At 40.9% G+C, this 24,569-nt stretch overlaps 1 protein-coding gene across 5 annotated transcripts in view; it reads left to right on the forward strand.

The window, feature by feature from the left end:
* The first annotated feature begins 393 nt into the window (after nt 1-393).
* The window catches only part of col24a1 (collagen type XXIV alpha 1 chain), a 233,242-nt gene continuing 209,066 nt past the window's right edge, over nt 394-24,569 (forward strand). Inside the window, exons 1-2 of one of the 5 annotated variants that reach the window (XR_010005351.1) lie at nt 394-1,025; nt 18,107-18,171. Coding sequence is in view for 4 of the 5 variants with exons in the window: in XM_062978066.1 (XP_062834136.1) it covers nt 970-1,025; nt 18,107-18,171 (121 nt within the window). In the remaining variant the exon portion in view is untranslated. The remainder of the gene's footprint in view (nt 1,026-18,106; nt 18,172-24,569) is intronic. The other 4 variants (XM_062978066.1, XM_062978065.1, XM_062978063.1 and 1 more) reach the window with 4 other exon arrangements.

Genomic DNA, 24,569 nt, shown 5'->3' on the forward strand with positions numbered 1-24,569 from the left:
TATGCTAATAATATATTGTATGTACATTTGATTTGTAAGCCGCTCTGAATCCCCTCCGGTGTGAGAAGAGCAGGATATAAGTGCGATAAATAAATAAATAAATACAGCCCGGAAAACACAATAACCCTGTGATTCCGGCCTTGAAAGCTTTGGACAACACAGTAGCAAAATGACAGTTATGAAGTAGCAACGAAAATAATTTTATGGTGCGGGGGTGGGGGGTCACGACAACATGAGGAACTGTATTAAGGGGTCGTGGCATGAGGAAGGTTGAGAACCACTGTATTAGAGCGAGGGCGGCTCCAAGCTTTGTCAAAGCAGAACTCCTAGGATTCCACAGCGCAGTTCCAAAAGCGGTGTCAAACTGCATCCATTCATTCAATAGGGTTGATGCTCCCTTCCAAGAGGCGCTGGAGCGGTGTCTTACTACTGCCCTCGCGCCCGCTCAAAGGCCTCAAGCCTCCCCGGGCAGAGCGCGCGCAAACGCACACAGGGAGAGAGAGAGAGAGAGAGAGAGGGAGAGGGAGAGAGAGATGTTCGAGATGCGTTTGATGATGTAATCGGCAAGTCAGTGAGCGGTGAAATTTAACACCGCGGCGGCGGGGAGGCTTTCGCTGCGCCTGAGGTTGGCTGGCTTGCTGCTTCCAGAACGCAGTCAGAGAGAGCGCCTGCCCGAGCGCCACGAGCCACTTTTTCTCTCCCTCCCGAGCGTCGGGTCTTTGCAAAGGCTTTTTTTTTTGCTGTCTGCTCCTGGCTAGCAATCCCTTTCCTCTCAGTCGCCTCAAAGGTGCGCGCGAGCCCCACGTGACCCCCCCCCTGGTCCCTCCTCGCGCTCCCCACGAGGGCAAAGAGGGAAGCAAAGGGACGGCGCTTGGCTTTCATGGACAGTACCTGAGCCTGGGGGCGTCCGCCGGGGGAGTTGGCTTCTGTTTTCGGTTAGCGCTTCGCTGCTCGGACAAATGCAGACAAATGCATTTAGGAGCTCAAAGGACAAGGAGTGGAAGCATCTCTCCCACAGCGAAAACGTGAGTAAAAAAAAAGAAAAAAAAGGGGGGGTGGGTAAAGGGGAATTCGCCTCACCTTTGAGCTTTCCTGAGTCCCAAGAGTTCGCCAGGTTCCATTGCGTTACAAGCATACATACGCTCTACTTGCATGTGTTTTTAAAAGTCTCAGATCTCCTCAACTTGCCAGCCTCTCCTCTGTTGGATGTGAAAGGTATCCTGTGGTGAAGGTGGGAGAGGAGGAAGGCAAAGGGAAGGGATTGGCCCAATTCACAAGTTGCTCCAGGTAGGGAAAACGTAAGGCTTCAAGATGGGAGAGATGTTAGGAATTGTGGGAGTTGTAGTCCAAAACACCTGGAGTGCCGAAGTTTGCCCATGCCGGGTCTACACTGTAGAATGAATGCAGCTGGACACCATTTTCACCGTCACAGCTGCAAGCTATATGGAATCCTGGGAATCACTGGGTTGTTGTGAGTTTTCTGGGCTGTATGGCCACGTTCCAGAAGCATTCTCTCCTGACGTTTTGCCCACATCTATGACAGGCATCCTCACCTCTGAGAATGCCTACTGTAGATGTGGACGAAACGCCAGGAGAGAATGCTTCTGGAACATGGCCATACAGCCCGGAAACCTCACAACAACCCAGTGAACAAGGTCTTTCACTTCCTCTGCCAAATAGTGCTGGCGCCTCACCAAACTGCAGCTCTCGGGATCACAGCATGGAGTTAAAAGTGATGTCAAACTTTATTTATTTATATTTATTTATTTAAAAAGACTCTAAAATCAGGACACTAAATAAAGCAAAACAGTTTGAAAACAGAAAACCTCCTGATATTAATCAATCAGGCCAGCTAACACATCCCAACAAAGGATTCCACCCGCCAGAAAGTATTCAGACCTTGAAGCTACAAGGATATTCAGTGTTAATCAAGGCGGTCAGTTGCAACATTCACACCTGCTTCCAAAAGACAAGAGTTCTTTCTCCCACCTTGGACCTTCCGCAGTCTGCAGATATATAAACCCCACTTGCCAAATTTGCAACAGACCTCACAGCCTGAGGAGGCCTGCCATAGATGTGGGAAAACGTCAGAAGAGAATGCTTTTGGAAAATGGCCATACAGCCCAGAAAACTCACCGCAACCCTAGTGTCAAACTGTATTGATTCTAAAGTAACCTTGGCAAACTTTGGCCCTCCAGGTACTTTGGACTTCAACACCCACAATTCCTAACAGCCAGTAGGCTGTTGGGAATTGTGGGAGTTGAAGTCCAAAACACCTGGAGGGCCAAAGTTTGCCCATGCCTACTCTAAAGAGTGGATGCTCCCTGACTTCTGCGAAGAACAAGCAGAGACAAGTTCGCTGCTTGGATTGGAGTGCTGCTTTCAGATTTCCTTTCCTTTTGATTTCGTCATGAAGTTGTGAGCAAAACAGATGACTTGAAAAGTTTGGGTGCTTGATCAGAGCCAGCGAGAAGTTTAACCAAACACAACTCTGTTGTCTTGACCTCTGCGTTCTTCTCTATGGTTGTCCAACTTGCCTGGATTTTGTGTGAACATCCCAAATCTGCAGAACAAGAGTGCCCAGCTTTCATCTTTTTGAAACTGGACATTGTTTTTTCAAGACCCACTTGTAGATTTTAACTTGTCACTCAAGACTGAATAGCTTGTAGCTCCCCTGTTACGACAGGTCCACTGGCTGCCAGTCTGCTACCCAGCAAAATTCAAAGTGTTGGCTTTAGCCTATAAAGCCCTATACCAGTGGTTCTCAACCTTCCCAATGCCACAACCCCTTAATCCAGCTCTCATGTTGTGGCGACCCCCAACCATAAAATTATTATCATTGCTATTTCATAACTGTAATGTTGCTACTGTCATGAATTGTAATGTAAATATCTGATATGCAGGATGTATTTTCATTCATTGGACCAAATTTGGCACAAATACCCAATATGCTCAAATTTAAATACTGGTGGGGTTGGGGGTGGGAGTGATTTTGTCATTTGGGATTGTAATTGCTGGGATTTATAGTTCACCTACAATCAAAGAGCATTCTGAACTCCATCAACAATGGAATTGAACCAAACTTGGCACACAGAACTCCCATGACCAACAGAAAATACTGGAAAGGTTTGGTGGGTATTGACTTTGAGTTTTGGAATTGTAGTTCACCTACATTGAGAGAGCACTGTGGACTCAAACAATGATGGATCTGGACCAAACCTGGCATGAATACTCAATATGCCCAGATTTGAACACTAGTGGAGTCTGGGGATAATATACCTTGACATTTGGGAGTTGCAGTGGCTGGAATTTATAGTTTACCTACAATGAAAGAGCCCCTTGAACCCCACCAACGATATAATTGGGCCAAACTTCACACACAGAACCCCCATGACCAACAGAAAATACTTTGGCGACCCATCTGACACCCCCCTCATAAACCCCCCCCCCCCCATGGGTCCCATCCCCCAGGCTGAGAAAAGCTGCCCTATACAGTTCTGGCCCAGTTTACCTGTCCGAACGCATCTCCCTCTATGAACCATCATGGAGATTAAGATCTGCTGGGGAAGCTGTTCTCTTGGTCTCACCTCCTTTGCAGCCACAGTTTGTGGGGATGAGGGACAGGGCCTTCTCAGTGGTGGCCCCTCGGCTATGGAACTCCCTCCCCAATGTTATTTGATCAGCTCCTTCCCTTCTAGCCTTCAGAAAGAAAGTTAAAATTTGGCAATGGGACCAAGCTTTGGAGAATAACTGCAGTTCAATAAAGAATGTAGAATTTGTGCAATGACAATTTGGAATGATCCTGGATTTTGATTTTGGGTTATGTGTTTTTAATAATTGATGTAACTGAAACAGTAGGTTGACCATCAAAAATGTACCACGTTCACTCCCAAATTCTATTCTGTGTGATGTCTTCATTTTGAGCTCTAGCATAGGAATCCCTTGAGATTCAATGTAGTGGCTTGGTTTGAGATTTGGACTAGGGCACTGAGAGAGCTCAGCCATGGAAACCCATTGGCCGACCTTGGGCAACTTTCATACTGTCTCTGTCTCAGAGGAAGGCAAAGCATAACACTCCCTGGACAAATCTTGCCAAGAAAACCCGGTGACAGGTTTGCCTTGGGGTTGTCATAAGTTGGAAACAACTTGAAAGCACACACCAACAACAACAACAACAGCAGCAGCAGCAGCAATCCTCCAAGAAATGCTTTCAGGAAAGAACCAATTAAGAGCCCCGAGGCCCCTAAAAACTTTAGGGACACTTTTGTGTCTTTTTCAGGTATCATGAGTATCCTTATTGGTTTTGGTGTGACAGACTAGCATGGCTACCTTTGACAATGGTTACAATGGGAGAAGAATTATCCATTGAGGAACACCTAGTTCTGTTGGGCTTTGTGAACATCATGTATGTGACGGTGTCCCAATTAAATAAGCTGCCTATCTTGATGGTTCCATTGAATATACACAAGCATGACATGAAACATTGAAAGGTAATGTTACTTTCTCCCCTTCTTCCTGGAACGACACAATCTTTGTGTGTTGTTCTCAGAGAAGACCCTATTGGATTTTAAAGTAGACTTGGCTGCGAGCAAGATTTGATTGTTACTACTACTACTTCTCTTCTTTAACTTGTTTAAAACAGAGTGATTTACTGCTAATCTGTGGCTATTTAAAGTGTCTGCAGGCATGAAACATGACAGAACTGTTATTGCTTTCCCATGTGTGCAGTCCATTTTGTGAACGGAAGCAAAGGGCAATGAGACAACTTGGGGAGAAAAGATAGTTTGGGAAATGGTTTGCACATGTGCATGTGTGCATGTATGTGTGTGTTTATATGTCTATGAGGAAGGGAGGGGGAGAGGCAGATGACTGGAAAATGACACTCTCGTTTTTGCATCCATATGTTTCTTCAAGAGCCGAGGTTGCCAAAATGTAACTTCAGTCTACTTCCCTCTGGTTCATCTTCAGTAATCGTATTTTTCTTCCCCTGAGGGCAACAGAAGCAGAGAGGCATTTGTTGTTACTTGTGGTACCCTTGGGTAGGTTTGAGTTTCAAGCATGAAAAATCAAGGTGATATTTCTGGATGCAGTTTGATTTGCCTTGGGCTTTGCTCATTTTTTCTGCTTAGAAAACGAACAGGCTCTACCAAGCAACCAGTTCCTTAATATAATACAGCAAGGTCTCTCCAGGCAGCTTTCTATAAACAAATCCCTTAGCGTGCGAGGTAGTCTTTCTGCAAAAGCTGTACTGCAGTGTGACTGCTTTGTTGAGATTTGCAAGGCTGACTCCTTTGTTTCATGCCTCGTTGATTTGAATTTATCTCCATATGTCAAACATATATGTGCTTTAAGAGCTTAATGGATCATATCAACTCAAAACTGCAGATGAGACCTCTCCTGACAGAAGTCCTTGGATCCAGAAACAACAGCAGCAACAATTTTAACAGCTTTGAACACATAAAAAGCCTAGGGGACAGAAAGCATCTCCTTACTTTTCTGGGATGAACCTCATCAACCCTTACACATGCTAAAATGACAGTCGATAGGACACTTAGCTAATTTTTTGGGGGAAAAAACAACTACAGACGAGTGCTTTGGAAACTTTATTCTCTGCCAAAGATAATAAAAGCTGAAATTGCACAAGAATTTCCAAATACTCTTAAACATAATTCTGAATTAACGTTCTTTGCCACTGTCCACACGTTATACTTTTATCTCATTAGTGTCATCATGTCCATCTGAGTTAAAGCAGGAAAAAATATCATTTTTTCACCAGCCTATGCTGATTTTATTTGTGAGGATGGAGTTAAGATTAAAAACTACATGTCTGGGGCTTGCAGCATTGTCTGGGATTAACTCAAACAATGTGCCTGCTAGTTACACATTCATAACACATAGAAAGCTTTGCATGTATAACAAGTTATGGAGGTTTGTGTCCAGAGCTCCTTCCTCATGTGTTATATCTGTGTGGCTCCTGGAGCAATTGGAATCCCTCTTATATGGAGGAGTTCAGTATAATTTATCATCATCACTAAGTCTATGGAGGAGATTTCTCTAAACACTCCATGCCTGTTAATCAAGCAATGTGCAAGTCTTCACTTTTTGCAGCATCATATTCATCCTCTCTGGCCTTTGTTAAAACTGACACGTTAGGAGAAAGCAGAACCAAACGCACAATTACACAAAGTTAGATGGATGTGCAATGTGCTAAAAGAACTTAATTTTTCTTTTAATCCTGGTTCAGAAAACAATCCAATGCCAGATTAGCCTTTGATAGTCTTGAGCAAAACAGTGTAATCTAGAAAGTCACCTTAGAAAGTAGAGGAAGCTTAGTTTGGGCCATTCCATTTAGGATGCTGCTATAATGAAGAGAACTATGCAGATATTTTTCCAGGCTGGATTTGGTTGGTTAGCTTTTTTCTTCCACCTCCCTGATTGTAATTCATCTCTCTCCCAGCATTTATTTCTAACACATGCAAGCCTAATATTTTGGCACAGGTCAACTTTCTTACACTGATTTCAATGAAATCAATTTAAAGGTGCTTCATTTTATCTTGTTTACACTATAAACTGTTGGGAGAAACACTTTCTGACAATATTTTTCTTTACTACCAGCAATACATGTCAATGTGGATACAAACATTCACATTCTGTTTGCATCACAGGAAGGCTGGATTAACCAGGTTTGACCAGTTTGACAGACCATTATAATGTGTGGCACAGGGACTACTGTCTGGGTGGCAAAAATGCTAATAAAATGTTTTCCACACTTCTGTAATAACCGCTGAGCTGCTGAACTTGATGACCAAAAAGTCGGTGGTTCGAATCCAGGGAGTGGGGTGAGCTCCCACTGTTAGCCCCAGCTTCTGCCAAACTAGCAGTTCAAAAACATGCAAATGTGAATAGATCAATAGGTACCACTCCAGCGGGAAGGTAACGGCACTCCATACAGTCATGCCAGCCACATGACCTTAGAGGTGTTTACGGACAACCCTGGCTCTTCAGCTTAGAAATGGAGATGAGCACCAACCCCCAGAGATGGACACGACTAGACTTAATGTCAGGGGAAAATCTTTGCTTTTACTTTAAAAAATTGACATTTTAATTGTTTATGTTCTTTATTCAGAAGATGAGCAAGTAAAATATGTGTTTAGCTATTAAGAATGCTAAACCTAGGACACATTGTGGATTACAACATTAATTTCAGTAACATGCTGCTGGCGAAAACGCCAGTAACATTTAGGATTACATTAACAAATGTGCTGTCCAAGTTTCCCAGATAATGGGGAACCATCCTCTTTAGATAAGAGTATATTAGTGAAAGGCAAGAACTTAGTCTGTTCTGGAAGAACCTAAAAGAAGCACTAATCTCTCCACCTTGGTGCCGCTTCTAGTCTTCTTGAATGACTGGGAAGGAAAATGGTGGTGGCCAGGGACGGCTGGCCCTACAGCAGTCTTGGTACGTCTTTCTTTTCAGAATGACCCTTCATTTATCCACAGGCCATAACAAAATCCATAATTTTGGCACCAGAATTTACCTGAAACTTATACATGAGGTTGACCTATTCATGAGTATATAGAGTAAGTATTTCATCACCACTTTCTGACTTGATGGTGTTTCTTATCATGCATTACTTCTAACTAGAATTTGCAAGGGTTGAATAAACACAGAGTCATATCAGAGTTACCTTGAACCAGGCCCGTAGCCAGGATTTTGTTTCGGGAGGGGCTGGGATTTTGGTTCGGGGGGGGGGGGCTGAGTCTGAGCGGGAGAGGGTCTACCCTAGCAAACCTTTTGTATGGTTATCCCAATACCCCCATGCATATGAGATATATTGAGCATGGTGATCAGATCATGATGTAAATAAACATAACAGTTTAAATACTAAATGTAAGGCCTTCTTGCAGACCACTTTGCGCCCCTCAACCCATCGAGTCTCAACCAATTCAACATAATTTGTGTCAGCCACAAAAATGAAGTTTCTGGATTTGTTGGGCGCCTGAAGCTCGAAGGTGGAAAATGACGCCAGCCCCCGTTCATCCAAAAAACTTACCCGAGGGGTCTGGCTCATGGTGTATCAAAATGATGCATCACGTGATTGGGGGGGGGGGTTTGGAAGGATTTCCCTACTCCTCCCACCGTCCAATTTCCTGGTGCGTTATTTTGATGAGCTAGGAGATTGGAGGGGGGGGAGGAGGAGGGAGATCCTTCCACCCCCTCCCAATCACCTGATGCATCATTTTGATACACCACAAGCTTTCGACAGAGGGGCCTGAGCATGTAGCCAGGCCCCTCAGGTACATTTTTGGGATAAATGGGAGACTAGGAGGGGTGTGTGTGTGGGGGGGCAACATCTCGCTCCTTCGGGCTCCAGGGGCCCAAAGAACCGGTATCATTGACTATATTTTAAAACTCATTTGTATAGAAGCAGCTGAAAAAAAATTAGTCAAGGAAGCTGCACTGCACAAAATGCTTCAAGGCACAAATATTATTTGCATCATGTACTTTCATGAATATTGACACCCAAACATATAGTCTATACTCATATTGTTAAAACACTTGTACATTTTTCCTAATGAACTCCTGGGAATATTGTAAGAGCTTGCCACTTTTCTTTGAGCAAAAATGTAGATAAGAATGTGACTGCATGTGAAATGCAAGATGGACTGCATATCTTTTTTGTATGCTCCTATTTTAAATTGTATTTGCTGTGCCTTGCAGCAGGGTTAGAATCTGTTCCTTAAGATGTGCCTTTGAGCAACTACTCACTTATTAAGTAACTGTAATTGAATTTCCCTACTATACTGTTTCACATACCTCCTCTTGCTATAGATTTTCAATTAGCTTTGGAGTTAAAAAATGGGTCCAGCTGAGGAGAAAATAATTTAAAACAGGTCTGAAAAATTATATACCTGTGTTTTTCAGAATGGGAAAGTAGTTGCCAGGAGCAAATTTAGTTTTTGAAGAACTTAAACTTTCCTAACTTCCATTTTGGACATACACACAAAATGTCCCTATCTGTGTTTTTACACCTGGGGTTTAGCACACGAAGGAATGGGAAAAAATAAAACTTACCATTATCTAAGATTTTGTGCAGAAAATCCTCTCTAAACTCTATTGCTTTTTTGAAATCTGTCATTTAACCATTGCTGGTGTCCTATAAGATCTCTGAGAAAATCAGCAATCATATAATCTATTCGTAATCAGCTTTGAAATATTTACAAATACTTGTTAAGAGTAAAGATAAAATAGTTATATCCTTTTTAAAAACCCATAATTTTACATCAATATTATTATTTATACTGCAAACAACTTGACTCGTACAAAGAGAACAACTTTCCATGGAATTATTTCAACAATCTTCAAAGCATGGAGAGCTATAAATGAGGCTCCAGGTCTCCTGATTTCTTATTTATCTTATTTATCTTATTTATTGTCAAGGTTGAATAAAGTACAGAAATGATAGCTGATTAATCATTTTTCAAGTTGTTTGTGTTTATCTCTTGCCTTCACTCTAATGGTTCAAAGTGGTTTACAAAAATCATATCTGCTCTTCATCTTTAAACAACCCAGTGCGGTACATCAAGATGAGAGAGAATAATTGCCTTAAAATAACCCAGTATCTTTTATAGTGCAGTGGGAACACGAACCCAAATTATTCTAGAACAATACAGTATTTTAATCCCACACCTTCAATTTTTAAAAAGTGTTTCTTTCCATTCTTACTTGTAAGAGAAAAGGGAGAAAAAAGGAATAAAAAATTAACAGGAGTTGAAAAGGGGAAGCAATTCTCATACATTTTATCCACTTACACAGACCTTCTACACTGCCATATAAAATCCAGATTATCTGCTTTGAACTGGATTATATGGCAGTGTAGACTCATATAATCCAGTTCAAAGCAGATAATGTTGATTATCTGCTTTGATAATCTGGATTGTGTGGCAATGTAGAAGGGGCCACAGTTAGCTCCCACATATTTGTGGGTTGACTTCAACTATATAATTATATTATTCATTGCAGATCTGATTACTATGTTCTCTCTCGAAATCTCTGTGTCTTCCAGAGTGATTCAATGATCCACTTCTGCTGGAGGTCATGCTATAGGACGTACATATTTCTAGAGAGGTGTTCTCTCAAGGAAAAAAGCCCCAGTTTTAAAAAATTCACTGCTTTTCCACTTTCTTAGGACTTCTGCACCCCTAAACCACACAAAAGTGGACAGCCTACTGTAATTTGTGATATCTGGATCTACTTTGTAACTACTACATTATTTATTTATTTATTACGTCACTTCTACCCCGCCCTTCTCACCCATCAGGGGACTCAGGGCGGCTTACAATATAAACATACACATCAAAAAACAGTTTTCATCAAATTTAAAAATCCGTTATGTTAATTATGTTAGCTAATACTCAGTAGTAGATACCAATGCAACAGTATGCAACCATGCTGTTTACATGCAAGGTAGCAGATCTGCCATCTGCAAAGTTCTCCAGCTCTCCCTTCTGTGCAACCAAAGTGGCATATATGCTGGATCATAAAACATAATGAGAAGCCCAAGAAAACATCAAGCATCCCAGGGGATTTGTAAAAACACGAATCACAAGCTGAGAAATATCGGGCACTTCCAGACAGCAATTTATTGTGGGCTAAAATGGGTTAAAGTAACCAATTTTTGCCCACGTTGCTGTACCCACGCCTGCCCCAAAACAACAGGTTTTCCCCATTGGTATCCCCATGCCCTCCTGGTAACTTCTGGGAGGGCATGGGGCCACTGAAAAGCTCTTAAAATAAGAAGAAACTTATCAGAAAACTTACTGGCGTGTACAAATGATGTGTCAGGAAGTGGGGGTAGTGATCCCCCCGCCTCCTGGAATGTCATTTCTACGCATCAGGAGGCCTGCCGGAGAGACCTAATGGTACCTGGTAAGTTTCTTCTTATTTTAAGGGCTTTGGTGGGGGATGGGGGTACCCTCTTTGCTTCTCTGGGCTTATGGAACCAGAAGAAGCAAATTGGGCTGTGGCAACTGACCCCTCTGTAGTCCCCACAGGGCCCATACCCCATTAAACCTGGGCCTTTCCGGAAGGCCCGGGTCTAATTGGGTATCTAATTAATTTGGGACAAAGCAGGGTTTTCTGCTTTTTCCTGAATTCTCTTTTACTTGAGGCATCGTTTGGACGCTTCAGATAAAAGTCCGACAGGGCCCGCATTTTGACCCTGTCTGGAAGGGCCTGAGGAAGCAACTTACTGCATAGTTCTTGGTTTTTTTTAGTAAGCTCACACATGGATGATATTTTGCTGAGATCTGCTCACTCTTTGTGCTTCACCAATCTAACATCCAGCATTACAGGTGCACGTGTGTTATTATCTTTCCACTTCAGTTTTTCCTGCCTTGGCAAGTGCTTTTCACTGAATTCTGCCTTGCATTTTAGGGTGGTAATTGGCAGGGAGAAACAAAACCCTCACCCCAGAATAGTCTACAAATGCCAGATATCCAGGCTTTGCAGCAGTGGGGCTTGGTGGTGGCTGCAGCATGTCTAGTTAAAAGAAGTGGGGGCAGTTAAGAGGGATACAGCTCACCAAGCTGAAGTTACCTGCAGTTCAGGGATTTTTGGAGACTTCAGGAGGGGTCTAGTTTTTTCCGCAACATCCTGGTTTTGGTCTTTAAATCTTACCCAGCCTGAGAGCACGAAACCTTTTTTTGGGGGAGGGGGTTGGCTATTTGAAACAAGGTCTTCTTCACAATGGCATCCCAACTATATACTGAATACTCCAGACATTTTTTGTCAGTCATCATTATCTTGCAGGTATGATAAAATAGTGAAGAGCAGAAACATCACACTGGCAACGAAGGTCCGCATAGTCAAAGCAATGGTATTTCCCATAGTAACCTATGGATGCGAGAGCTGGACCATAAGGAAGGCTGAGCGAAGGAAGATAGATGCTTTTGAACTTTGGTGCTGGAGGAAAATCCTGAGAGTGCCTTGGACCGCAAGAAGATCCAACCAGTCCATCCTTCAGGAAATAATGCCCAACTGCTCACTGGACGGAAGGATACTAAAGGTAAAGATGAAGTATTCTGGCAACATCATGAGAAGACAGGAAAGCCCGGAAAAGATCACGATGCTGGGGAAAGGAAAAAAGAAGAGGCTGACCAAGGGCAAGATGGATGGATAGTATCCTTGAAGTGACTGGCATGAACTTGAAGGAACTGGAAGTGGCAACAGCCGACAGGGATCTCTGGCGTGGACTGGTCCATGAGGTCACAAAGAGTCAGAAATGACTATGTGAATGAAGAAGAAGAAGAAGAAGAAGAAGAAGAAGTAGTAATGGTATCTAACTCTTGGTTGGATCTATACTGCCATATAATTCAGTTTCTGAATCCAGATTATGTGTTTTGAGCTGTATGATATGAGACTACACTGCCATATAATCCAATTCAAAGCTGATAATCTGGATTCAGAAACTGGATTATATGGCAGTTCAGATGGGGTCCTCTTGCTGCCTTATGCATTCATGGTATTTAATAGGATTGTATGAGGGAGTCAAATTCACTTTGGAGCCTCATTCAACAATCCAAATCTGAGTTTGATTTATTCCAAATTGACTCAGATCCTATCTGTACCAATCCAAGGAAAATGGGGGAATTGAGTGAGCTTTTTATAATGTTTATTTTTAGATTCCAAAGAACTAAAGGTAGAGGGAATATTACTAAAGAAGGCAGATAATTCTGTTGATACCAATTCTGAATTTAGCCATGGATGAGGTCAATAATGGTTGAACCATGGCTAGACTGTAATGCTTTGATGTTTGAGGCTTAATGCTATCTCCTGTCTTTCTCACCAGTTTCTGACATTGCTTTTAAACTCCCCCAAATCCCTGTCTATTTTCAAGTAATAACTGAATAATTAGATAAACTAGTTACTTTAAAATAGTTTGCTTCCAAATCTGGATTGGAAACCATAGTTTGAATGAGAATGGAAGAAATCAAAGTAGAAATTCTTCTATTCTGAAGTTCTTAAACTACCTTCCTTTACAACAACAAAGCACTGATAAAAGGATATTAAAGTAAAATTGCAGTAACTGCAGTGTTATTTCATTGTAAGTCCAACATGCAAAGATGGACTTCTCTGCATGTTTGTTCTTAGTTTACAAAATCGGAGTGTGAATGTGGGTCCTTCCAGACAGGCCCTATATACCAGGATCTGATCCCAGGTTTTCTACTTTAAACTTGATTATATGAGTCCGCACTACCAGATAATCTGGGATAAACGGAAAACCTGGGACCACATCCTGGCATATAGAGCCTGTCTGGAAGGACCCTGTGAATTCTACATTACTGTAATTTACCTTTTGTGAAGTAAAGAAGTGAAGGAATGATTGGAGTTTTGCTGATTTTCTAAACTGACTACTTTTTCTTGTTTGAGTGATCATATGCTCTTAATTTTGTCCAGGTACAGTTGTAGACATTGACCATGAATTTACTTAACTTGGTTAATATGGCAGACTTTATTTACAGCTAAGTGAACTTTTCAGAAATGTTGATTTTAATTAAATATGGTTATATGTTTATATGGTAATATGACATCAGTTTATATGTTTATATGGTAATATAGCATCTGCCAGACAGAAAAAAAGTTTAAGGTTGGCAACAGGCATAGACATTTCACTGTAGGAATAGGCATGTTAATGTATCACTTTTTACTGGAATAGTTGTTGTGTGCTTTCAAGTAATTTCTGATTTATGGAGACCCCAAGACAAATCCATCACACCATTTTCTGGATTAGATTTGCTTATATTATTCTATCAGTTAGAATAGAACACTTCATTGTTTCATGTTCAAGGTTATTAGAATTTGATTGACTAGTTGCATTCACTTTTTACAGGGAGGCAGTTTTCAATGGAGTAACTGATATTGATATATGGGCTTTTGGATTACTAGGTTAATACTTATTTAAGTAAATTTGACACAGTGACCTAATGATTTGCATCCCATTTTAAAACAGGATTTAACTTTTAAGTACTAAAGCTGGAATGAACCTGGCAGATGTTTGGGACATGTATATAATTTTCTCATTGGCTGAGAGAACGTCTGCTTAGTTTTACTTCATGTTCCATGAAGGCTAGCTTGTGGCGAAGTCTGAATTGAAGACTGTGCTTTTGTAGAGGGGACAGCCCCCCATTTTCCCTTCCAAAACTTACCAGACGGGTCTGCCAGCATTCCCCCTCACACACACACCTCCTGACGCATCATTTTCATGCTTCAGGAGTACTCTCCGGAGGTGCCTAGACTGTTGGCACACCCTTCAGTAAGGTTTTTTGGGGGAAATGGGGGGCTGGAGGGGAGGGGGCTGGAGGGAGAGGGGACGGGTGCTTTCCCACACTTTCGGTCTCTAGGAACCCAAAGAGCCAGAATCGCTGTGGGAATTGACCCCCAGGACTGCAGAAGTCAATCCCCACAGCGCCCTCACCTGGAAAGATCCAGACTTTTTCTTCAGATTAATTTAGTTTTACTTTGAGGTGTCATTTGGATCCCACAGGTAAAGCCGAGACAGGTTCTGTATTTTGGGCCTGTCTGGAAGGGCTCCTAGTTGACAAACAAAATAGGTTTTGTAGATTTGTTCTTAAGTTGAATCTGTATGTAAGTTATAACAGGTACATTTTTAAGTCTAACTCCAACCAAAAATATATTCCTTTAGGTTTGGATAGCATAGAGAAGGGTTAACGCATCTGTGGTGTTTGTTTTGCTGCTTGTGCCCCTGTTCAGCTGATTTCATCTTAGTTCCTGTCTCTGTGATAATTGGATTTTGAAAAATGTGGCTTGTTGTGAAACAAAGGATTGGTGATAAAGCTTCAGTGGAGACACTTTTTCAGGAGTGGATTTCTTTTCCTAGTGGTAGATCTCTCTCATTTCTTGTTGTCTCAACCCCGTTCTTAACTATGAGTAGTTTGTAAATTCGATGTTTGTAAGTCAGGGACTTCCTGTACTTGTACATTCAAAACAAAAGGAGCTGCAATGTTTATTATAGTGGAGTTCTTTTAAAAAGTTTTTTAATATAAGTTGGAGACAAAACAACATTTAAGGAAACATTCTTCAGAGTCTATGCTTTCTTGGTTTGTAAAAAGAAATCCTTTCTGAAGTATAACATCTGCAGCAGGTGTGTTTTCTCATTACATTTCATGTCAATGGAAACCCAGACAGAGTGAATTTAGTTGGAACAATTTCTCAGGAAGAACGTGTACTGTAAAAATGAATTATTGAAACAAAGCCATAGTTTAACTCAGGTTGCCAACATTTTCCTGGATGATTTGCTAGCCTTTAGGAAGTTCAGCAGGTGAGGGTTTTTAACCATTGAGATGGATTTTCTGAATGTTTGCTTCTCCTTTTTTCCAGACCAGATTTCTGTTTGTATATTTGGATGGAAGCAATAAAGATACATGAAATCAACCTATTCCTTTTGTATAAACATGGTTCTTTGTTTTGTTTAAACCACTATTATTAATAGCAGAGGAAAAGTTTTGGCCCTTTTTGAAGCATTACATATGCAAACTGGCATGATCCTTGGACTCACGTGCACACTAATTTCCTCATTTTTGCTGTGATGGCCACAAAATGCTCATGCTTCTGTTTTTTGGATTAACCAGAGATCCTGTCACATCAGTTCTTGAAAAAACTCTTGTGTATCTTAAAGTAGCTACTGGCAAATGTCACATTTTTTGCATGTCTTGGTTTCTTATTTTTCCAATCTAGTGTCTGTTCTCTCTCATTTTGATTGACATTTCCAGTCTTTCTTTGCAGAGCACATATACTGTATATATCTATTCTAATTTTCACTTTCCCTCATTTTAGGGACTTCAAAATGAGGTGCCCATTACAATCAATGGTGCCTTAGATTCATGGATTCTGGGGACCCCCAAAATAGGAAAAGTACACTTACCTCAAAGCGGGGAGGAGGAGGAGGAAGAAAGTAGGCTTTGAGTTTTTGTAATAATTGACTTACCTCTGAGAGAGAGGAGGAAGAGCCTCAGCCCTTACGTCCCCCACCATTTTGTCCTCCTCAGGCAGATGCCCATTTCCCACAGTCTGGCTGGGTTAAACCCATCCTCCTGCTTCCCTGCCTCCCCAATAGACCATAGAGCTAAGAAAACGAGTCATGCAGACCATGCAACTTCTGTGTTAAAACAAAAACAAGGTATTGTGCATGCAGAGAAAATTCTAAAAAATATTATAAGAAAATTCTTTTTTTCAAAAATCAAAGCTCTGAAAAGAGGGATGTACCTTGCATTTGATGGTGCCTTAGATTTGGTTAAATACAGCATTTCACTAGTTTACGTAATATAGCTATTTTTGTTTGCATTTTTATTTGGAGAATTGTATCACAACATTTAGTAATTAAAAGAAGCACCAAACCTCTCTCTCAGAGCTATTTTTGTGAGTAAACATCACAGACTCATTCACTGCCACTATTTTCCCACTCAGGCTTTCAAAAAAGACTAGAAGTCGCACCATTGTGGAGAAAGTAGATGGGGTCAGTATTTCTTTTAGGTTCCCCTAGAATGAATTAAGCCCTTGCCGTTCACTGCTCTACTCAGAAAAAGGGATGGTTCCTTTTATTTGATAAGAGTTAAGGTACAGTTCTTATACTGACCTGTGGATAAGCCTGTCCAGACTTTTGGGGTCAATTCTTTGACTAAAATTTCAAAACATATATGAATATATACAGCATGCTTTAGGTTACAAAGTACAGAAATTGGGCTGGTTTGAATTATGATGAACATTTGATCTTCTTGAATCAGTTTCCAAACAGAACAAGCTATTCTTTGGTATGTGCATTGTTTCTCTCAGATGAACTAAAATTCAGCTATTTTTGGCAATTAACAGACTTATAATGTATAGAGTTGTGTCTCTTGTAAATAGCTGGATATGTTTCAAGTTTATGTCACTTTGTTCCATAACACGGGAATGTGTGCTTCCTTGCATAAGAGTTAATACAGGAGGACAATGACAGAAAATTGACAATGACATGAAAGTGATGTTGATACAGATCTTAGGACATAGGGATTGATTAAAAAGTAACCGGATAGATCATTCAGAGACTGCTCACTAGTCAAACAACCATCTAAATGGATGATAGCCAGAATCTTTCCTTTCTGTGCTTTCTGAAAAGCCTTCACTTGTTCAATGAAGGCTTTGAAGGAAGATTGGCACAATTCTCATTAGGCTTCCTGCCTCCAACGTCCTTGGTTTCTCCATCCCTGATACCTATATTGGTTAAGGACCAGTGGGACAGCTGAGCAGTGGGAGGTAAGGAGCTGTGTACATGAGGGATTGAGTCGATTAGGTGAATAAATGACTTCAGTATCATTATAAATGACTTGGATGCTGGACTAGAGGGTATGTTTATCAAATTTGCATATGTCATCAAATTAGGAGGGCTGGTTAATTAATGCCCAGAATACAGATCAGGATTCAAAATCATCTTAGCGCATGGAGACCTGGGTGAAAACTTACAAAATGGATTTCAAGGAAAGTTTGGGAAAAGCTCATCCTAGGATCACCCACCCCATTTCCACATGGGCCGAATGCGTTCACAACTCACACTTGCTTTGATCATTGCAGACAACATATGACCTTGATCTGTCAAAAGAATATTTGCAGGTTACTTTGGGGCTTCCAAGAGAAGTGACCTCTGGTGTTTTTAATGTGTGAACTGTCGCAGCAGGCTGGATCTGTGGTGGTCCTGTGTCCACACATCAAAAAGGTCCAGAGCCTATCTGCCAATGTTGCTTGTGCTGATCACCTGGCTGGACACCACATTGTGACCTTACCAGAAGTGATATTGCCAGCAAGGCGCTCCCAGAATCTTGCTCCTGGTTGTTGACCTTACCAGAAGCAATGTTGCCAGCAGGGCTTTGCCACAGAGCTGCTTCTGGCTAATGAATACTAGTGGGGGAGGAAGCAAAATAGTTTTACTGAATTATTTCACTTAGTGTGGAAGCAGCCTCAGAGAATGTTGTAAAGAGCTTTCATACTTTGGGATTCTACATTATCAGTAAAAAAAATTGCATTAAATGTAATAATATTTTCCTTCTGTTTTAGGAAAGCTGTCTTCCTTTTTCTTACAACATGTATAGCTGTGGGTGCTACACAAATACAAGAAGAAGGTGAGAAGTACACTTTATTTTGTTACAGAATACTCAAATAATTTTTCTCAAGAGAGAGAGCAAGAGGGAATAATAGCCATGATTTCGGTAGTGATGATTTAGAATCCGGGTTTTTTTGTTTTTTGAAAGGGCATTTGCCCAAGTGCCAGATTGTTACAGTGAGTGCAAAAGTTTAAAGAAACCAATTGAGAAAAGTTGACCTTTTCAAAGTTACTCATATATTCTGTTTATGAAATGGCTTACATATTTAGGCAAATGCTGTATAAAAAGAAGGTCTTGTATATTGTAAAGGCTTTGATTGTGACTTCATTGCATGTGGGTGTTTTGGGGGTGGTAAGCTAAAACTCAGTTACCTTTCTACATTTTGGGACTCTCCAAAATAAATCAGATAACAAAATAAGTGCTTAGTGTGGACTTGCATTTTAGGCCACCAAATATATTTTTTGGCCTGTCTTTCCCACAGCCCACCTCCATTTTTGTATCTGCATAATGGCTAAGCAGTGTGAATGTTTCTTGCCATTGTTTGAGTGTATTTAGAGCATTAATGGAAGGAAGAGATGGTTAGATAGTTGTTCTGAGATGCTGATGCTGTTAAAAGATACAAAAGGATCCAGTGGCACCTTTGAGGCTTATAGCAAAAAAGCATTTCTGTCATAGCCTTTAGTGGACATAACCCACTTTCTCAGATACATTGACTACTTTTTCTTTATTTCTTTCCTTTTTTGAGAACTGTTGCTCATCCTTCTTTTCTTCCTCTTCTTCAGAATAGAGATAGGAATTTATTTAGTCATGTGGCTGCTATATAATCACATTTTACTTGAAATGGGAAGAGACCTGAGTTTGTGGATGTTCCTTTTAGAGACTACAACTCTCAGAATCTCCTAGCTGGGTGTGTGAGTTTCTGAAAGTTATAGACAAAAAGGGCAGTTTTCTCAAGCTCTGGGCCAGGTTCATCCATAAGGATTTTTTTCCTGTGTATTAAATGACATATTCTTTAACTATTCTTTATTACAAGTGCTTTATTAAAGATATTCTTCATTTTGATCAATGACGATGTTATTATTTTTATCATGTCAGAAGCTAATTGAAAATATACTGCAAATCACTTCTGGTGTGAGAGAATAGGCCATCTATGAGGGTTGAATGAAAAGTAATGCCTCCGTAACTCGTAACTCCTCAACAGATGGCAGTACTGGTATGCTGCAGGTACTGTCTTGTTCAGTAGACTCTCCTCTACAGTTCCATTTGGTGGGAAGCCTTAGCATTGAACGGTTGTGTTGTTAAAGTGTGAAGTATGGAACCCTGCGCAGATGGTCGGTCAATGCGACATAAGCAACGTGCAGTCATTGAATTCTTGGCAGCAGAAGGTATCACCCCAAAGGAGATTCATCAGAGAGTGCAAGCTGTTTATGCTGATTGTGTTGATGTGAATACTGTGCGTTGTTGGGCGAGTAAATTTAAAGATGTTGAGGTGGGAACATCTGACTTGTGTGACAAACAAAGAGTTGGATGTCCTGTGACAACAACCACAGAGTTTCACAAGCAAAAGTTGACAGATTGATTCAGGACGATTGTCGTATCACTCAGAGAGAAATTTCAAGCATAATCAGCATTTCACAAGAACGTGTGGGTCACATTATTGCTTTGCTTGGCTATCGGAAGATCTGTGCACTATGGGTACCCAGGATGCTGACGCCTGAAATGAAAGCACACAGACTTGAAATTTGCCAGGAACTCCTCTCGCGTTACGAGAATAAAGGTAATGCCTTTCTACATTCAATTGTGACAGGAGACGAAACGTGGGTACGCCATTATGACCCGGAGACGAAGTGTCAGTCTATGGAATATCGACACAAAGACTCGCCCCAGAAAAAGAAATTCAAGACACAGTCCTCAGCTGGAAAAATCATGGCAACAGTGTTCTGAGATGCAGATGGTGTTATCCATGTTGATTTCCTTGAATGTGGAGCAACAATAAATTCAGAGCGTTACATCACAACGCTGCAAACTTTGAAATGACGGCTAACAAGGGTCCGAAAGGAAAAGGGAAATGTTTTCCTGCAGCATGACAATGCCAACGACATGCTTCACATGCCACCACAGCAGAACTTCAGAGACTGGCTCTCACCACCGTACGGCATCCTCCATACAGTCCAGATTTAGCACCGTCTGACTTCCATCTGTTCCCGATAATGAAAGAAGATCTGCGGGGACATCATTATGCTTCTGATGAAGGCATTGAGAGAACTGAGACGCTGGTTGCAGAAAGAGAGTGTTGACTTCTTCTGTGATGGCTTCAGAAAACTTGTTCATCGTTGGCAGAAATATATCCAATTGTCTGGTGATTATGTGGAAAAGTGAATAGTGGTAGTTAAAGAGCACATTCTAAGGATTATTTCTGCATTTGATTTATTAAAATATTCCCATCCAAACCCAAGTAACGAAGATTGAGGCATTACTTTTCATTCAATCCTACAAAGCCAGAGGGATGTGTTACCATCCTGTGGGAGGCTTCTCTCATGTCCCTGCATGGGAAACTGGTGTTAACAGATGGGAGGTTACCCTATCTCGCAGATTCGAACCACCGACCTTCAGGTCAGCAGTTCAGCCGGCACAAGGATTTAACTCATTGTGCCAACGTGGCTCCTGGCAATATTATAGAATTCTGCCTTTCTTTCTTGAGAGGAAAGAGCAATTATTTATATGGTAAATGCACCCAGTCTAAAAATGGAGAAGGCTGCATCTGATTCTAGCCTCTGACCTGGTTCTTTCCAGATGTGCCATACTATAGCCTCTATCATCCTCAGCCACTCTTAAAGATGCATTTCTTTCATTTTTATTTTACCCTTCTTCTGAAAAGCCAAGTACTATGTCAGTGGTTCTACTTCCCATTTTATCCTTACAGTCCATAAAGTCAGAAGTCAGTTTAAGACCAAGCAGGGATATGAACCGGTTGGTTACTGGATTTTCTTCCATTGATGTTGGAGCAGTAGCAGCTGCTGGTGGCTAGGCCTAAGATTTGGATGAAATCAAAAACACTATTTAGGATACATACTCGTAATGAAAAGAAATAAGCAGCCTTTCTGCCATACGTACATACACACAGATGCTTTATGATGTTGTTTGGGGTGGTGAGTAAAAAACCTAAGCTGAAACTAGTTGCAGTGTTCTTTAAGTCCATTATTTCTGCCTCAGACCTTGGTTTTATTGCATATATTGTGTATTCAAAGCATTATTGCTAGCCACAAGCCCTTTAGATGTGACAGGCTAAAAAGCATATGATAAATCTGTAGTTCAGTGTCTGAATCCTTCTCCCCACCTTTCTTTAAGAACAGAAAACTCTTTCAAAATACAAGTTAAATTGAAGACATCTGGCATGTAGATGGGAAAGCAGTTTAATGGATTTCTCTAACCACATATCTTTAGTGGTGAATGGTGTGTTCATGGGATAGGAGGTAGCCCAGTTACCTTTATCCCCCATGTTATAATAAATGATTAATGACCTCTGCAGGCAAACAAGGAGGAAAGAATTAGTCTCCTGAGTTTGAAACAAGCCATTTTCAAGATGACAAACCATAAATATTTGTTGCAGACCTCCTTTGATTTCTTCTTTTTTTAATTTAGAAAGTAAATGAAGCCAGATACCAACATCTGTGCGGAAGAAAAAGGAACCGATCATTAATGGATATATATAGAATAAAGCATGAACACCTGGGCTGGAGTCCATGTGTTGCAAAAAAAAAATTATTTTGTTTATGGACAGTTTTATATTTAGAAACAGTATTAGAACTTGTACCTGGTTATAATATTCAATACTTTATAGTGAATCAGGCTTCAAGGTTTACTTAAAGAGATGTGAGCAGCTGCTAGACATGGTACATCATCCCAATTTTGTATACATACACTTTTGATGAAGTAATGTGTATAATCAAGTTCCTTGCTGCCTGTATAATATAACAGGTTTCCTTTATCGATGGTCTAATGGTGAAATGAAGGCTACCACTGAAGTATTAATAGATGCTATTGCTGAGGCAACATGATTAGAGGCAGCAGTCTTTCTGTCGAACAAGATGGGACAAGAGTCCAGCTCAGGCTCTAGATTTTGGATATCATGAAGGGGCAGCAAATTGTTTTAGCTACTATTGTATTTTTACTACCAGGGCTGGAGAAAAAAGGATTGTGGAATTTTCAGCCTCATGTGTCAAAATAATTTGGCTGGCTTTCATTGATCTGGGAGGAATCCAAATGGGGCAAAAGTTAAACTGCCTCTGATTGTATTTTGGTCCTTTCCCATTTAATTTCTCAACTAAGATAACACATAAAAACATCTGAAGACATTGAAAACCATCATCCGGTCTGGCACCATGAGCAGCACCTTTTTCCTGTGAACAGAAAAAATGACAATTTCTGTTCATTCTGATTGCACTTGCTTCATGTGTTTTGTTGTGCCATTGATTCCTTACTCTTTTTATTCTTCTATGTTGGTGATGCTTTGACCTCTTTAGTAAAGTCCTGCCTAGCCTCATCCCTTGCATATCTGATCTTTGGTTGGTTGTGGGGAGCATGTGCATGGGCAGTGCTTTATATCACATTAGTTTTCATGTAAACAGAAGCACCTCATGAAACTCCCTGACTCACTCTGAGGGGAGAATACATCCTTTTTTTTCTTTGCCAGGGAGAAAATCTACTGTTGAAATTCAGGCTGTTCTCCATTTGCTGCTAAACCCAGTGTGTGCATACACAAGATCGCTCTATTTTTCTTTCTCTGTGTCTTTCTTCCCAGTGCGGAGAGGAAACAGAAGGGACATTTTATCCATGCAGGAGGGAGGGGAGCTATTTCTTTCCTGAGAGAGAGCTCATGTTTGCATAGTCTTTTTCGTCTGCATTTTTGCCCTTTGTGCAAGGAAAAGGGAAGGAGAGGTAAAGTTGTACAAACTCAATTTTCTGTTTAGCCTCCTTCCAGCTATGCAGTGATACACCTAAAGCCCATGAACCATTTGCTTTTATTACTTTTTCTTTACTGTTTGCTTTGCTTGTTTTAGACAGCATAACTTAAAATAGTTTTAAGAAATGGGAGAATGAGTGCTTCGGGCAATCACACAACAGAGAAAAAAAGGAAATGGTCAGGCCAACTTATTGATCCCTGATGATTGTCCTGCATGAAGTTTGGAACTGAGTATAAGGGCAGCGTATTGTGTGAGAAATAAGGCTGATAAATAAAATAAAGCAAACCCACTTGCTGGGAGAAAGTGTGGCCAAGAAGCTGGGCAGACTCACATGGGAAGATACAGCCCCACAAATAGTTCTTGAGTTGCCATGGAGCCATGGGTTGTTTTTAGGGAATTCAGTTTCCCAAAAACCTGCTTTTTAAATCCTGAAATGCTTTTGCTACCTTTGCAAATTCTTGCAGTTTCCCAATAAGAGAGATAACTGCCCACCTGGGCTTGTTTTGTCTACAACCTGATTGGTACTCATCCCCTGAATTTTCTATTAACAGGAATGATTGCCTGATCACATTAAACATAGGCTTGATTCACTCCCCCACCCCCAAACAGCAACTATTAAAAGGTAAAGGTTTTCCCCTGACAAGCAACAATTATGTCAGACTAAAAATATGATGTTTTTTGTTCCACTGAGAAACTGTCTGCCTGTGGCTTATTTGGCCCACATCTCTGTCTAGGTCAGTGGTTCTCAACCTGGGGTCTCCAGATGTTTTTGGCCTTCAACTCCCAGAACAGCTGGTAAACTGGCTGGGATTTCTTGGAGATGTAGGCCAAAAACATCTGGGGACCCCAAGTTGAGAACCACCGGTCTAGGTGGATTCCAAAAGAAAGAAAGTGTATGTGAGGAGACACAACTGTGGAAGTTAAGCCATGATTATGCATGGTGAATTTCAACTTTCATAGCTGAAATATACTGCAATTGTTTTTTGGAAAATGAGCAGCAATATAGAGTTTAGCAGTTGTACCATGACAAAGTCTGTACAATTATTGCAGATTAAATTATACTTTGAGTAAATGAATTGTTTTGTGGATAGCGATTGCAAGGAATTGACAGATGTGCAATCACACCCCAAGCGATATATCTTCCTGTTTCTTTGATTATACTGGCTGCTTGCCATTTATAAACTTGGCACCATAGTTCTTCCTGACATGGCTAAAAAGTTAATAATTTTTAACTGTTTTATAGTGCATTGTACAATTTTTATATATGTGTTTTATTGTAAGCCGCCCTGAGTCCCCTGTTGGGTGAGAAGGGCGGGATATAAATATTGTAATAAATAAATAAATAAATATAACCAAGGTGTGCAACTAATTTTCAAGATGCACAGTGCAGGCAAATGTGTATCTTTTGTGACAATTGTTTCAAAAACCCTTCTAGGGGAGTGTCATTATTTT

This window comes from Anolis carolinensis, chromosome 4 (assembly GCF_035594765.1).
Source record: "Anolis carolinensis isolate JA03-04 chromosome 4, rAnoCar3.1.pri, whole genome shotgun sequence".
Taxonomy (NCBI): domain Eukaryota; kingdom Metazoa; phylum Chordata; class Lepidosauria; order Squamata; family Dactyloidae; genus Anolis; species Anolis carolinensis.